Source organism: Mustela lutreola, chromosome 17 (genome assembly GCF_030435805.1).
Source record: "Mustela lutreola isolate mMusLut2 chromosome 17, mMusLut2.pri, whole genome shotgun sequence".
Lineage (NCBI taxonomy): Eukaryota > Metazoa > Chordata > Mammalia > Carnivora > Mustelidae > Mustela > Mustela lutreola.
The window spans coordinates 19727537-19740677 of NC_081306.1; the positions used below are offsets into that span (position 1 = coordinate 19727537).

Sequence of the window (13141 nt, forward strand, 5' to 3'; positions counted from 1 at the left end):
TTTTTTTTTAAGATTTTGTTTATTTATTTGACAGAGAGAGATCACAAGTAGGCAGAGGGGGAGGCATAGAAAGGGGAGGAAGCAGGCTCCCTGCCGGACAGAGAGCCTGATGCGGGGCTCAATCCCACAATCCTGGGATCATGACCTGAGCCAAAGGCAGAGGCTTTAACCCACTGAGACACCCAGGTGCCCCGTGACTAGCCTATCTTTAATGGAATGGAATAGAAGAGTGAAGAGGATAAAACCATCACTTGCAGATCTGTTTCATGTGTGTGTGTGTGTGTGTGTGTGTGTTGGGCTATAACATAATGTATATTTCTTACTGTGGATCTTGGATAAAATGTTTTAAAATCCCTTCAGCAGGGGCGCCTGGGTGGCTCAGTGGGTTAAACCTCTGCCTTCAGCTCAGGTCGTGATCTCAGGGTCCTGGGATCGAGCCCCGCGTCGGGCTCTCCGCTCAGCAGGAAACCTGCTTCCCCCTCTCTCTCTACCTGCCTCTCTGTCTGCTTGTGATCCCTCTCTCTGTGTCAAATAAATAAATAAAATCTTTTTTAAAAAATCCCTACAGCAATAAATAAATAAATAAATAAATATTTTAAAAATAAAATAAAATCCATACAGCACAGAATACCAACACTCCTTGGAGCCAACTCACAGGAGCCCCAGGGACACTGTACTCTCCTGAGTGCGACTCCAGTGTCCACAAGCAGGACAACAGATACATAAATCCTGGTCCACCCATATGGCAGAGTCATATTCAGACATAAAAAGGACTGAAGGACTGATCTGAGCTACAGCACGGATGAATGGGTGATTAGCACGCTCAATGAGACGCTCAGTGAGAGTAATCAGTTGCAAAAGACCTCGTATTGTATGATCCCACTTATGGGACAGACCGAGAACAGGCAAATCCATGGAGATAGAAAGCAGCCTCACGGCTGCAGGGAGCTGGGGAGCGGGGAGCAGTGGGGCTGCTAATGGTTACGGGGCTTCCTTTTGGGGTGCTGATAATGTTCTGGTGGGATGGTTGCACAGCCCTGTGAAATCTACTAAAAACCACTGAATTCGGCACTTGGAAAGGGTGAACCTTATGGTTCATGAGTTCTACTTCAATAAAGCTGTGACTTAGGAGAAATGACAAGGAACAAGCAGGCAGAGGGAACCCCCCCCCCCATCTCAGCCATCTCTGCCCAGCAGAGGCCGGGCCCGGCGCCTGCTCTCACCAGCGTCCAGAGCACCGGGAAGACACGAGGGGCTCGCACGATGAGCAGCCGGCCCAGGGTCTCGGGGTAATTGTCCTCCACCACCTCAATCATCCGCAGCAGGGCCTTGACCCCCGGCCGCCACAGGTGACGCATGTTGAGACCCTCCAGGTCCACCAGGCAGGTCCAGGAGCTGCAACAGAGACAGGCCACTCATTCCAGCTTGCTCTTACCACCTCCCAGGGCTCCTGACCCCCTCAGGAAGTCTCGGGGGCTGGCAGACAGGAAGGGATGGAGAGACTCAGGAAGGCAGGGTTGGGAGTGGAGGGGCAGGACAGTCTTGTGGAGGCTACCACCCCTGACCCTCAGCTGGGGAGGCCATGCGGTGAGAAGTTCAGTGCCTGGCCTCTGAGGCTAGACACCTGAATTCCAGTGTCACCTCCGCCCCTGAGAGCTGTGTGACATGGCCAACTTCCTCATGAAGACAGTGGCAGTGACACTAAGGGTCCCCATCTCGAGCAGTGGTTAGGATTAAGTGAGATAGTATGTGTAAAGCGCTCCGCAGGGACGGGCCAGAGCAGCACTTGATAAAAGCCAGTTACTGCTACCAATTGTGCTGACTGCTAAGAACACACACTCCAGAGCCAGATGGCCTGGATTCGGATGCCAGCTCTGCCACCTGCTGTGTGGCCTTGGCCAGGTTCCTTGACCTCTCTGTGCCTCCATTGCACTAGTACTAATTCATTAGGGAAATGACTGTTTTACCACAGCGGCTAGTCCCCAGGAGCCTCTCCATCCTGCCTTTGTTCCCTTCATCCAGCCCAAACCACTGCAAGGAGTCCCTCATGATATCCTGTCATCTGAGCCACCTCAGGTGAATTCCACGTCTGAGCAGGACCCTGACTGATGGATTTCTCACCCCAACCAATGTATGTCCCCTTAGGAAATCTCCAGACAACAAAGGAACTTAATTTTCCCAAAGATTGGGCTACATCAGGATAAAAAGCCACAACAGCAGGTACAGCCTGCCCCTCCCCACGCCCCGGACTGCAAGAAGGACAATGTGAATCAAGTACTACGGAGAACACATGCTGAAGAGTGAGTGTTACCCCTCGACGGTCATTGTTTTTGATGATGCGTAAAGAAACCCTGGGACTCGTGATATGATTCCCACATTACAGATGTGCAAGCTATTGTTCAGAAAGGTTCGCTGCCACTGTAAGTACTCAGGTGGTAAACTGAGTTGGGGGAAGTCAGAAAGGGACCGTGGTTCCTGGATGTGCTGTGACACCTGCGAGTCCCCCTTCCTGGGAGACAGAGTCAAGGTGGCACTTGGTGGGGGAGCAGAGCTGGCCTCACAAAGCAAGATCCAAGGGGTGATGGGGCACAGGGGATCATGTCTTTGAGCCCAAAGCAGACGGGAACAGGTTCCAATCTTGGCTCTGCCACTTACCCATTTCACAACAACCTTGGATGAGCATCGCCCCTCTGAGCCTCAATTTCCCCCTCCATAAAGAGCAGGGACAGTAACAGTCCTGCCTCATAGGATCGTTGTGAGAATGAAGAGAGGACATTTCTGTGAAGTACCTAGCATGATTCCTGGCCCAGCGTCTATGCCCCATGAACCTTGGCTGTTTTTACTATTTTGGGGGAACTGGCTCCTGGCTGGGGTTCTTGCCTGATGGGACGGCCAAACTGCTTTGTGTTCCCTTCACATCTCTTCTGTCCCTCCTCGTTGACAGAAAGAACCTGGAAAGTAGAGAACGGGTTGGCAAACGTTTCGGTGGCTGCTCCGCCCGTGGGCAGCCCTGGGATCCGGGAAGTGGGGACCTCGACTCACGTGTTTCAGCAGGGTCTCCTCCCCCACGGCCTTCATCAAGCCTTTGGTGTCCATGTGGCCCAGGCGCAGGATGTAGAGGGGGCGGCCATCTTTGTAGGCGAGGGAGGCCAAGCAAAGAGAAGGGACATTATTTCAGGGCTGGTAGGGAGAGGGCAAGACCCAAACTTCTCCTTGGAGGAGGCGATGCCAGGCTGTGGCTCAGCCTGGCCCCTCCTGTCCCTTTATTCACAGATGTTCTGCCTGCCTCCAAGAGGGTCTGACAACAGTTATGGCCAGAGAGGCAAAGTGTCCAAGGGTCAAAGAGATTTGCATCACACAGGAAACCGGGTGAGGGGCACGGGGTACCTTTCTGTATGACCTCAGCAACTTTTCTGCAAACCTCTCCTAAAATTAACCGTTTACTTTACAGCTTTCTAAAAAAGAAGAGATGAACCGTGTTAGGAAGGAATATGGAGAGAGGGGATTAATGTTGGCTCTCAGCTTTCTGTCAACCAAAGCGAGTAAGAAAAATAAGGAAGTGTGTACAAATATAGTCAATTCTTGTTATTCATGGTAGTGATGTTTCTTTCCTAATGTCACCTTGAACACCGAGTTAGGGAACAACGAAGCATCGCTTTGAGGAATAATATGGGGGAAAGTCCCTGCGAGCCTTGAGACATTACATTTTTGTTAACTGATCGATACATAACTTTGTCCTGAATTTATTGAATTCAGGAGCTCTAGCCTCAGAGGCCGTGCTCATTAAGGACACCTTATTGGGTATAAATTATTGATTCATCCACATTGTGAACTCACGGCCAGAGGCACAACACTCAAGACTTAAGAAGCTTTTCTAGCAGCACATGGGTACAGCTCAGGTCATGATCCCAGGGTCCTAGGATAGAGCCCCGCCTCAAGCTCTCTGCTCAGCAGGGAGCCTGCTTCCCTTCCTCTCTATCTGCCTGCCTCTCTGCCTACTTGTGATCTCTCGTTCTCTGTCAAATAAATAAATAAAATCTTCAAAAAAAAAAAAAAAAAGAAGAAGAAGCTTACCTAACACACACATTTTCTCTGTGAGGCATATCACAGCCTTCTTGTGCTCGGGAACACTGGCCAGCACTTTTGCACTTTGCCTTTAAACAGCAAAAATCACACACACACACACACACACACACACACACAAGGCACAAAATTGCCAAAAGAAAAAAAAAGCTAGTACAAAGTGGACTTTAAAAAGGACTCTTGTTAACAGTATGAGAGCTGAAACAAAAAGGCAGAAGGACATCCTGGGGACACTCAGGTCGGACAGCTGATTTTTTGCCACTCTGCGCGTGGTCCTAATTGACCACAGAAGCACCTGAGTATTGATTTGGGGGTTACAAATAAATTTGCATGAGTAGGCAAATTTGCCAATATGGAACCCATGAATAATAAGGAACGACTGCGTATTAAAATAAAGTGCTCCAACCGGTTCCTCAGGAGAACCAAGCACTCACCCTAATCGATAGATGTGAGTTTTTACTGAAAGGGCATTGAAAAGAATAATGGGCACAGGCATCAAGGGCAGCTTGCTGAGAAACTGAGGGAGGTTATTTGTAGTGGGTTGAACAGGGTCCCCCCAAAATTCACAGGTGCCCAGAACCTCTGAATGTGACCTTATTTGGAAATAGACTGTGGATAAAATTAGTGAAGGACCTCCAGAGGAAATCCTGCTAGATCCGTGTGGCCCCTAAATCCAGTGACCTTTGGGCTTTATAAGAGGAGGAGAGGACACAGAGAGACAGCCAGAGGGCAGCCATGTGAAGACAGGCAGAGACTGGGGTGACATGACCACAAGCCAAGAAATGCCGAGAGCCCCCAGGAGCGGGAGGAGGCAGGGAGAGACTCTACCCTGGAGACATTGCAGGGAGCATGGCCCTGTTCACACCTTGAGTTTGGGCTTCTGCCTCCAGAACTATGAGAACATACATCTCGGGGCGCCTGGGTGGCTCAGTGGGTTAAAGCCTCTGCCTTCAGCTCAGGTCATGATCCCAGGGTCCTTGGATCGAGCCCCACATTGGGCTCTCTGCTCAGCAGGGAGCCTGCTTCCTCCTCTCTCTCTCTCTCTCTGCCTGGATCTCTGCCTAAATTGTGATCTCTGTCTGCCAAATAAATAAATAAAATCTTTAAAAAAAAAAAAAAAGAACATACATCTCTATGGCCTTAAGCCACCCGGCCTGGGGTAATTTGCTTTGGCAGCTCTGGGCACTCATGCAAACCCATGCAGTCATCATGTGTGGGTGTCCCAAAGATCAAAAGCAAGGGGCGGGGCACCTGGGTGGCTCAGTGGGTTAAGGCCTCTGCCTTCGGCTCAGGTCATGATCCCAGGACCCTGGGATCGAGCCCCGCATGGGGCTCTCTGCTCAGCGGGGAGACTGCTTCCTCCTCTCTCTCTGCCTGCCTCTCTGCCTACTTGTGATCTGTCAAATAAATAAATAAAATCTTAAAAAAAAAAAAAAAAAAGCAAGGGTGGGCTAAGGCTGCCCCTGAGTAAGAAATACTGCTTCGAGCCCAAAATGCCTGGCCCTACTTTCCTCATGGCTGGGTGAACCCCAAGGGCATCTCCAGATACCCAGAAGAGTCAAAAGGAAAAATAATAAGAGGCCAGCCTGAAACGCGACCTTTAAAGCACCTTTGACAGTGACCAAAGTTGTACGACGCTTTGCATTATGGAGGTAAAGGGACGCACCTATGTCCTGGTAGTGCCAGCCCCCTGCATAGAATTCCTCCAGGAGGGCAGGCGGTTGCCAGGTCTGGAGGAGGAGATCCACCTGGTGCTGCTTTCTCCAGCTCAAGGACTGGCATAGCATCTCCCGGGCCTTGTCCAGGTGGAAGTCACGGGCCCGCAGGAACCGGAGGATATGCTCATCTTTGGGAATCTGAGAGAAGGAGAAAGCGCGTAGAATGGTATTCCCTAACCCATGGACAAAATTATAGAGAGTGCGTCTCCAGTCTCCTCTGCAAAATACATAGCTGGGAAGCGGACCATACATTAACCATGACACAGTCTAGGGGTGAGCTATAGGGAAAATCTGTGAGTTTTGGCTGCCTGACCTTCCTCCTTCTCCACATACCTCTTTTCTTTGGGGGAGCTGCTTTGCTTCCCCACTTCCCAGCACCAATCCCGGTTTTAGCTGGTGTTGTCAATCAGCACGCCACTCCCAGGGCCTCAGGGGTGGCAGAGCCCAATCAGGGCACGTAGACAACTTAAATCAGAAGAAAGGGTCGTGAACCCCTCTCTCTGCAGTGGCAAAAGGTGAGTCTACAAGCCACGGGCAGCCACAGCTCCAAGCTCAACAGGGAAGGAAGTCCGATGGGGATGAAACAGAAGCAAACAGATACAAGATACAAGACACAGATACAAGATACAAGAGCTCAGCCGTCCCGATGGCATGTGAGCCCTGGTTCGGGACATCCCTGAGACAGGTTGCATGGCCCCCAGGGCGAGGCTGAGTGATGTCCCTTCAAAATTCATATCCACCCAAAACCTCAGAATAGGACGTTATTTGGGAACGAGTCTATACTGATATAATTAGTTAAAATGAGGTCGCACTGGCATAGGTAGGCCCCACTCCAGGAAGGGAGTTGGGACATAGACACAGGACACACAGTGGGAGGAAGGCCACAGGACGATGATGGAGGCAGAGACGGCAGCGCCACATCTACAAGCTGAGGACCGGCAGCAGCCGCCAGAAGCCAGGAGGGAGGAGGCACGGCCCAGATCCTCCGGCGGAGCCTTCAGAAGGAACCAATCCTGCCCGTGCCTGGGTTTCAGACTCCTGGCCTCCAGAACTGTGAAAAATACGTTTCTGTTGTTTCAAGCCCCTCCATTTGTGGCATTTTCTTTCAGCAGCCCTAGAAAATTAATACAGCCCGCTCAACAGTTCTATGGGCCAATAAACACTCCTCTCCTTGTTGTTTGCCTTGACCCAAGGCGCATTCCTACCACACAGAACCCAGAGTCTAACTGAGAGGCCGAGGGGACAAGCGAAGACCCTGCCAGCTCTCCTTCCTTTCCTTGGGCAAATATCAACAGGCAAGGGAAAGCCAGCCCCACTGAAAGCTCCCCTTGCCTGAGTTTTGATCCTGAGCCAGACACGACTCTGGGCACTTAACATGCCTTGTCCCTTGTCATTCAGTCCAGATGGCATCTGCCAGCATTATCCGCCTTTACAGATGAGAAAACGGGCAGATAGGTTAAAGCACAGCCCAACATGAAAGTAAACTCCCATGTCTGCCCCTCTGTCTCCCTCGTCTGCCCTGCCGAGCCTGGGGAGGGGAGAGGAAGGAAGGGCAAGCTGGACGTTCTTATTCAGCAGAGCTGAAGGTCAAGTCCATGCTTGGGACCTACAAGCATGATGGACATTCATGGGATAGGGCTTAGAGTCTGGGGTCGCAGCTGGGGGAGAAGAGCTCCTGTTACCTTCCGGTGCGGCCAGCACTCAGCAGTGTACAAGACATCCCCCCTAAAGAACTGTCCAGCCCATAAAGAACTGTCCAGCCTCAAATGTCAACAGTGCAGAGGATGAGAAAGGCTGTGATCAGCGGTACACACAGCATATGAGTTTTGCATAGATGAGACAATACATAATAAAAAGGAGGCTAAATAGGGGAGGTGGGGGGGGATAACTGGGAAATGGGCATTTAAGGAGGGGGCCTGAAATAATGAGCAGTGGAGGTCGTACGCAACTGATGAATCACTGAATTCTACCTCTGAAACTAATAATACAGTATACGTTAAGTTGAATTTAAATTAGAAAAAAAAAGAAGGAAGGTAAAATAGAAGTTTCCAGGATTGCTAATGACATCAGCCTGTTTACCCGACCCTTCTGCCACCAGGGCCTGAAGTCAGTAGCTATCATTGAACGGGCTCTGGTAGATCCCAGCTCTGCACCCACCTTGCCTTTGTGGGTCTCCTGCAGCCAGTGCCGAAGCCGGATCAGGCAGCTCTCCTGCACGGGTGTGAGATGGCCCAGGTACCTTTGAATGTAGTCTGCATCCAGCTTGTCCCCTGTGGGAGAAGATGGGGGAGTTCAGTACCAGAGGGCAATCTTCTCCACGTTGTCTACTCTTTCTGGAACCCTCGCCTCACTGGCCACCTCGGATCAGAAGCATCGGGTACAGTGGCCCTTTCACCAAAGAACAGCCATGGGGGGGTCCACATCCTCTGGTCTTGCCAACCCATTTCCAAGATGGTTATAAAAACTCATGGTGGGGCCAGCCTGGCTCTCACTGTGGCAGGTGATGTGTCTGTCCTTTGACCCTTGGAAATCCAGATAATTCACACACACACACACACACACACACACACCCGGAGCTGTCCTGCCCGCTGAAGATTATTAACAAGATGTGCTCATTGTTTCCAGACATGCATCATCTCAGGGAGCTCTCCCAGCACCCCTGTGAGGCAGGGGCACTACTGTCCCCACTTCACAGAAGACAAAACTGAGGTCAAGAGAGGTTGAGTAGCAACAAAAGCATGTAGTGCTCCATCATAAAAGAGATGGTCCGTAGGTACAGTTCCTTTTGCCTTCCCACCTCCCGGCCCCCTTGTGGGTTTGAGGCTTTTCATAGACAGAGCCCTGACCCCAAAATACAGCCCAGGAGTTGCATAGATCATTCCCAGTGTTCAGTCCTGTCCAGTTGCGTGATTGGGCTGTTTGGGGTCAGCATGTTCAGGCATTTAGAGGCTGGGCTCCAACCTGAGGTGCTGGTACCCACTCCTAACTGCTGGGGCGGCAGATGCTGGCACGGACATTAGCATGCGAGCATCTCAGCAGCAGGTAGGCGGTCCACAAGATCAGCCCCCACGGGCACAGCCCGTTCTCTGTGTGCGCAATAAGAAAACAAGTGGGATGTGTGCACAAGCAGCAGCAGGACCCAATGGTTCCCTCTAAAATAAAAACAGTCCAGGCTGGAGGTCAAAGGCATCTGGGTAAACAGAAGCAGGAGAGATGCTGGTGGTGTGGGGTGGGGGAGCCTCAGAGAGGCTGGAGATGAGAAAGGGGCTTGGAGAGGATGAGGGAGAAAGCACAAGGGAGGCAGGAGCTACCAGCATCCTTCCGGCCTCTGGGCAGCTGTGAAGGCCCCTTTCTCCTGAGCACAAAGGCCCAGTGGTTCAGGGCTGGGTGGAAGGGGCTTGACTCTGCCTCTCGCCAGCCATCCTGAACACCAGCCCTGCTGCCGGACAGCACAGATGGACAAGGGAGGAAAAGTCTGGTGCAAAATGAGGTGGGCACAGGGCATGACCACCAGACAATGTGCACAAGAAGGGGCAAAAATTTAATTTTTAAAATATTTTAGAAGTGCATATACCCCAGTAGCCACCTAGTGCATATACAATTGGTACAGAGTAAATGTTTGTTGAGTGAATGAATTTTGTTCTGCCTAAACACTGCCCCAGATATATCATTGGTTACATGGCATATGTCAAAGAATGCCAAGCCCTAGGGTTCAGTGGCCCCCAAGGAAAGACCAAATCTTCGTGAGCACAAATGCATATGGTTAAAACTGAATTCATGAAGTATGTGTAATTTTGAGTCCTAGGGATTTTTTTTTAAATTTTAACATTATATTGTGAACAGTTCCCATGTCAACGTAAGTTTAAAATATGACAAAGGGCTAATTGCCTTCAGTACAAAGAGCTCTTACAAAGCAGTAAGAAATCAATGGGCAAATAGGAAAATTAAAAAGTACAAGAACAGAGATTCACAAAAAAGCAATACAGAGTCACTAAGAACAAGAAAATAATATTTGGCCCCACTCGTCTACCAGTGATTGCTGTTTGCTCTCAGTTCATACTTTTTTAAAGATTGTAATTATTTATTAGAGAGAGAGTACACGAGCGGGGAGGGGTGGAGAGTCAGAGGGAGAAACAGAAGGAGAGGCAGAGACGGAGGGAGAAGCAGAGGGAGAGGAAGAAGCAGACTCCCTCACTGAGCAGGGAGCCCAACTTAGGTCTCGAACCCAGGACCCCGGGATCATGACCTGAGTGGAAGGCAGACACTTAACCAACAGAGCCACCCAGGCACAGTCTCATGGGGAACTGGAGTGAGGTCAGGAATAGACATAGCTCTACCCTTTTGGGGGGAGCATTGATTAGTACAATGTCTTTGTAGGCCTAATTGGTAAATCAGCCAAAATTTTGTCACATATAACCTTTGACGCAACAATTCAACTTAAAAAAGTTTATGCTATGGGATGCCTAGGGGGCTCAGTCGTTAAGCATCTGCCTTCGGCTCAGGTCATGATGCCAGGATCCTGGGATGGGGGTCCCACATTGGGTTCCCTACTCAGCAGGGAGCCTACTTCTCCCTCTGTCTGCTGCTCCCCCTGCTTGTACTCTCTCTCTCTGGAAATTAAAAAAAAAAAAAGTATGCTACCTATACACTCATATAAATATAAAAACAACCTTAAGTAGAAAGATATATTATTCATATTTTTAAGTGGAAAAAAATTAAAAACCAGAAACCTAAATATCCATTAATAGAAGATAAGCTAAATTAACTAAAAATAATAAATAATCAATACATGTTTATTAATAAGTTAAGTTATGGTAGGGCCCAACTACACCGTAAAATACTGCAAGGTGCTGAGACAGAAACAATGATCCAGAAAACTGTTCAAGCAACATCAGGAATTGAAAATAAGCAAAACATCCAGTAGAATGTGTAACATGCTCTCACTCATTCAACATATAAGTTAAACACGTCTGCTTGCCTGTGTATGCATGTGTGTATACATATTATGTACGTATAAATGCCTAGATAGTTTCAGGAATTATGAGCACAAAACTATTATGGCCTCAAGGGAGAAGAAAGGAGTCTTACTTCCTAATTTACATCTTCCAAGAAATTTGAGGTTTTTTCCCTACCATCATCATGCCTTACTCATATAATTAAAAATAGTAAAAAACAACAACAACAGCAAAAGGAAAAAAGGGCAGCCCTGAGGCACCGGATCAGGTCAATTCCTGATTTAGAAATAAACCAGTTCTGGCTCTTGCGCCGGAAAGGGAGAGAGGGTGAAGCTTCGGGAAAGGGAGGAAGCTGACTCATTCCAGGTCCCAGACCCGTTCCCAAGGGGACCCGCAGCAGTTCTCCTCCCAAAGAGTGAGCAAACCCTAAGCAGGTTTCCGGGGACTGGGTGGCTGGCAGGGGGAGGGGGGGTGGCCAAAGGCAGAAACCTGGCCAGCTGACATCCGCCGTAGGGACCTACCCTCGGTAAGAACCGTCTCAGGAGCAGGGCCTGGGGTGCTGCCGGGCCTGTCAGCCTGCAGGGAGCCAGCATCCCTTGGGCCAGCCTGAAAGCGGGCGTCCTCCTCTCGGACGGGGGCAGGCGTCCAGCGGGGAATGTGAGAGGTGCCCTGCGAGATGAGCTCGTTCAGGTAATGCTCAATCACCTCCTTCCCCTGGAAGCCAGAGAGATCAGAGGCACATGAGCACCAGAGCAGGTGAGCCCGTCAGCCTGGGTGTTACCCGCTCTGGCTGCAGTCCCGACCCTGACGCGTGGCTATCGAGCAGTTGCAATGTGGCCAGTCCGAATAGAGATGTGCCGCGAGTGTCAAATACAAACTGGAAATCCAAGAGTTAGTGTGGAACAAAAAAACATAAGAGAGTTCATTAATAAGTTTTCTCTGGATAATACGTTGGATAAAATATACCGTTAAAATGAATTTCATCTGTTTCATTACCCGTCTCCTCAGGGATGGGTCTGAGATCTTTACACAGCAATCAACTGGGGCAAAGCACCAGAGAAAGCCCTTCCTCTGTCCAGAGTTCACTGCACACGCCCCAAACATTACGGAGCTTCAGGATAATGATTATGGTGCCTCCATTCCCGGCCGGGTGGTTTCCATTCATTATTTGTGTGTTACGGGCATTATTAGGATACCCATTCTATGGATGAGAAGACTGAGGCCAAGGAAGTTAAGGATCTATCTTGCCCAATGTTACTTGGGTTGTCGGGTGGCAGAGCTGGTTTTGAACCAGGATGGCTGGCTCTGAGGTCTCTGTACCTTCCTCCTTGTGACGACCCAGGAGCCCGCCTCTTACCCTCTTGACGTTGGCTGTGTACTGCTTCATGGCGATCTTCTCCAGGGCACTTTCGAAGCCAAAGAAGGACCGGATGTCAAGCGAGGCCGACTGCTCAAAGCAAGTCCACTCTTCATTCTCAGGGTGGACCTGAAAGCCAGGCAGGGGTTTTGATAAGGTCCCGGGGTGGGGATACCACGCCCCGCCCCCTTGGTGTTGTGGGCCCAGCCAGAGCATATAGCAGATAGCACCTGGGGGGGTAGAGCGCCTAGGGCAGGGGGAGGGGCAGCAGCCTCGCTCAGAGAACAATGCAAAGTGTTAAAGAACAAAGAGCCTTCTCATAAGGGGATGGGAGAAAGTGGGTCTGGTATGTGCATGCCTCTCCCTTAAAATCTGTTACAGAGGGGCACCTGGGTGGCTCAGTGGGTTAAAGCCTCTGCCTTCCTCCTATCTCTCTGCCTGCTTCTCTGCCTACTTGTGATCTCTGTCTGTTAAATAAATAAAATCTTAAAAAAATTTTTTAAAAAAAATCTGTTACAGAATGATATATTTAAATGAGTAATATATTTAATATTTAATTATATAAAGCAAGTTAAACATAATTAGTATATATTTTAGGTATGTATTTTAAAGTATGTGTTATATATATATGTATTATTTAAAGAATATATATATATATGCAAACTTTGTTGACACAGCGACTGCGCAGGCCCAGGCTTAGTACTTGTGAGACTTCCGTGGGCAGAAACATGAGCAGGGAGTCTGCTAAACATGCAGCTGTCTGGGCTGAATGGGTCCAGGGCAGGGCCTGGAAACCTGCATTTCCCAAGCAGCCTTGGTGATGCTGATTCAGCTGTGAGCCGAACTCACTCTGAGAAAGAACGTACTAAAAACGATTCATAAAAAACTGCCACCCACACTTTCCTACAGGTAAGCATCTGAACACCCTGGGCCCAGTTTCCAGGGGGCCCCAAGAGGATTTGAAAATGTGGAAGGAAAAAGCAATGGGCATTTACTGGATACCTCCTGTCTACAAGGCACCACGTCAA

At 49.6% G+C, this 13141-nt stretch overlaps 1 protein-coding gene across 1 annotated transcript in view; it reads right to left on the bottom strand.

Annotated features, from left to right (window-relative positions):
* Nucleotides 1-13141, bottom strand: part of SEC14L5 (SEC14 like lipid binding 5) — a 41697-nt gene that overhangs the window by 11334 nt on the left and 17222 nt on the right. The window contains exons 5-11 of the mRNA XM_059154843.1: nucleotides 12114-12242; nucleotides 11278-11470; nucleotides 7959-8071; nucleotides 5750-5939; nucleotides 3043-3131; nucleotides 2881-2951; nucleotides 1224-1395 (exon numbers count right to left, since the gene is read on the bottom strand). Of these exons, the coding sequence (XP_059010826.1) occupies nucleotides 1224-1395; nucleotides 2881-2951; nucleotides 3043-3131; nucleotides 5750-5939; nucleotides 7959-8071; nucleotides 11278-11470; nucleotides 12114-12242 (957 nt within the window). The remainder of the gene's footprint in view (nucleotides 1-1223; nucleotides 1396-2880; nucleotides 2952-3042; nucleotides 3132-5749; nucleotides 5940-7958; nucleotides 8072-11277; nucleotides 11471-12113; nucleotides 12243-13141) is intronic.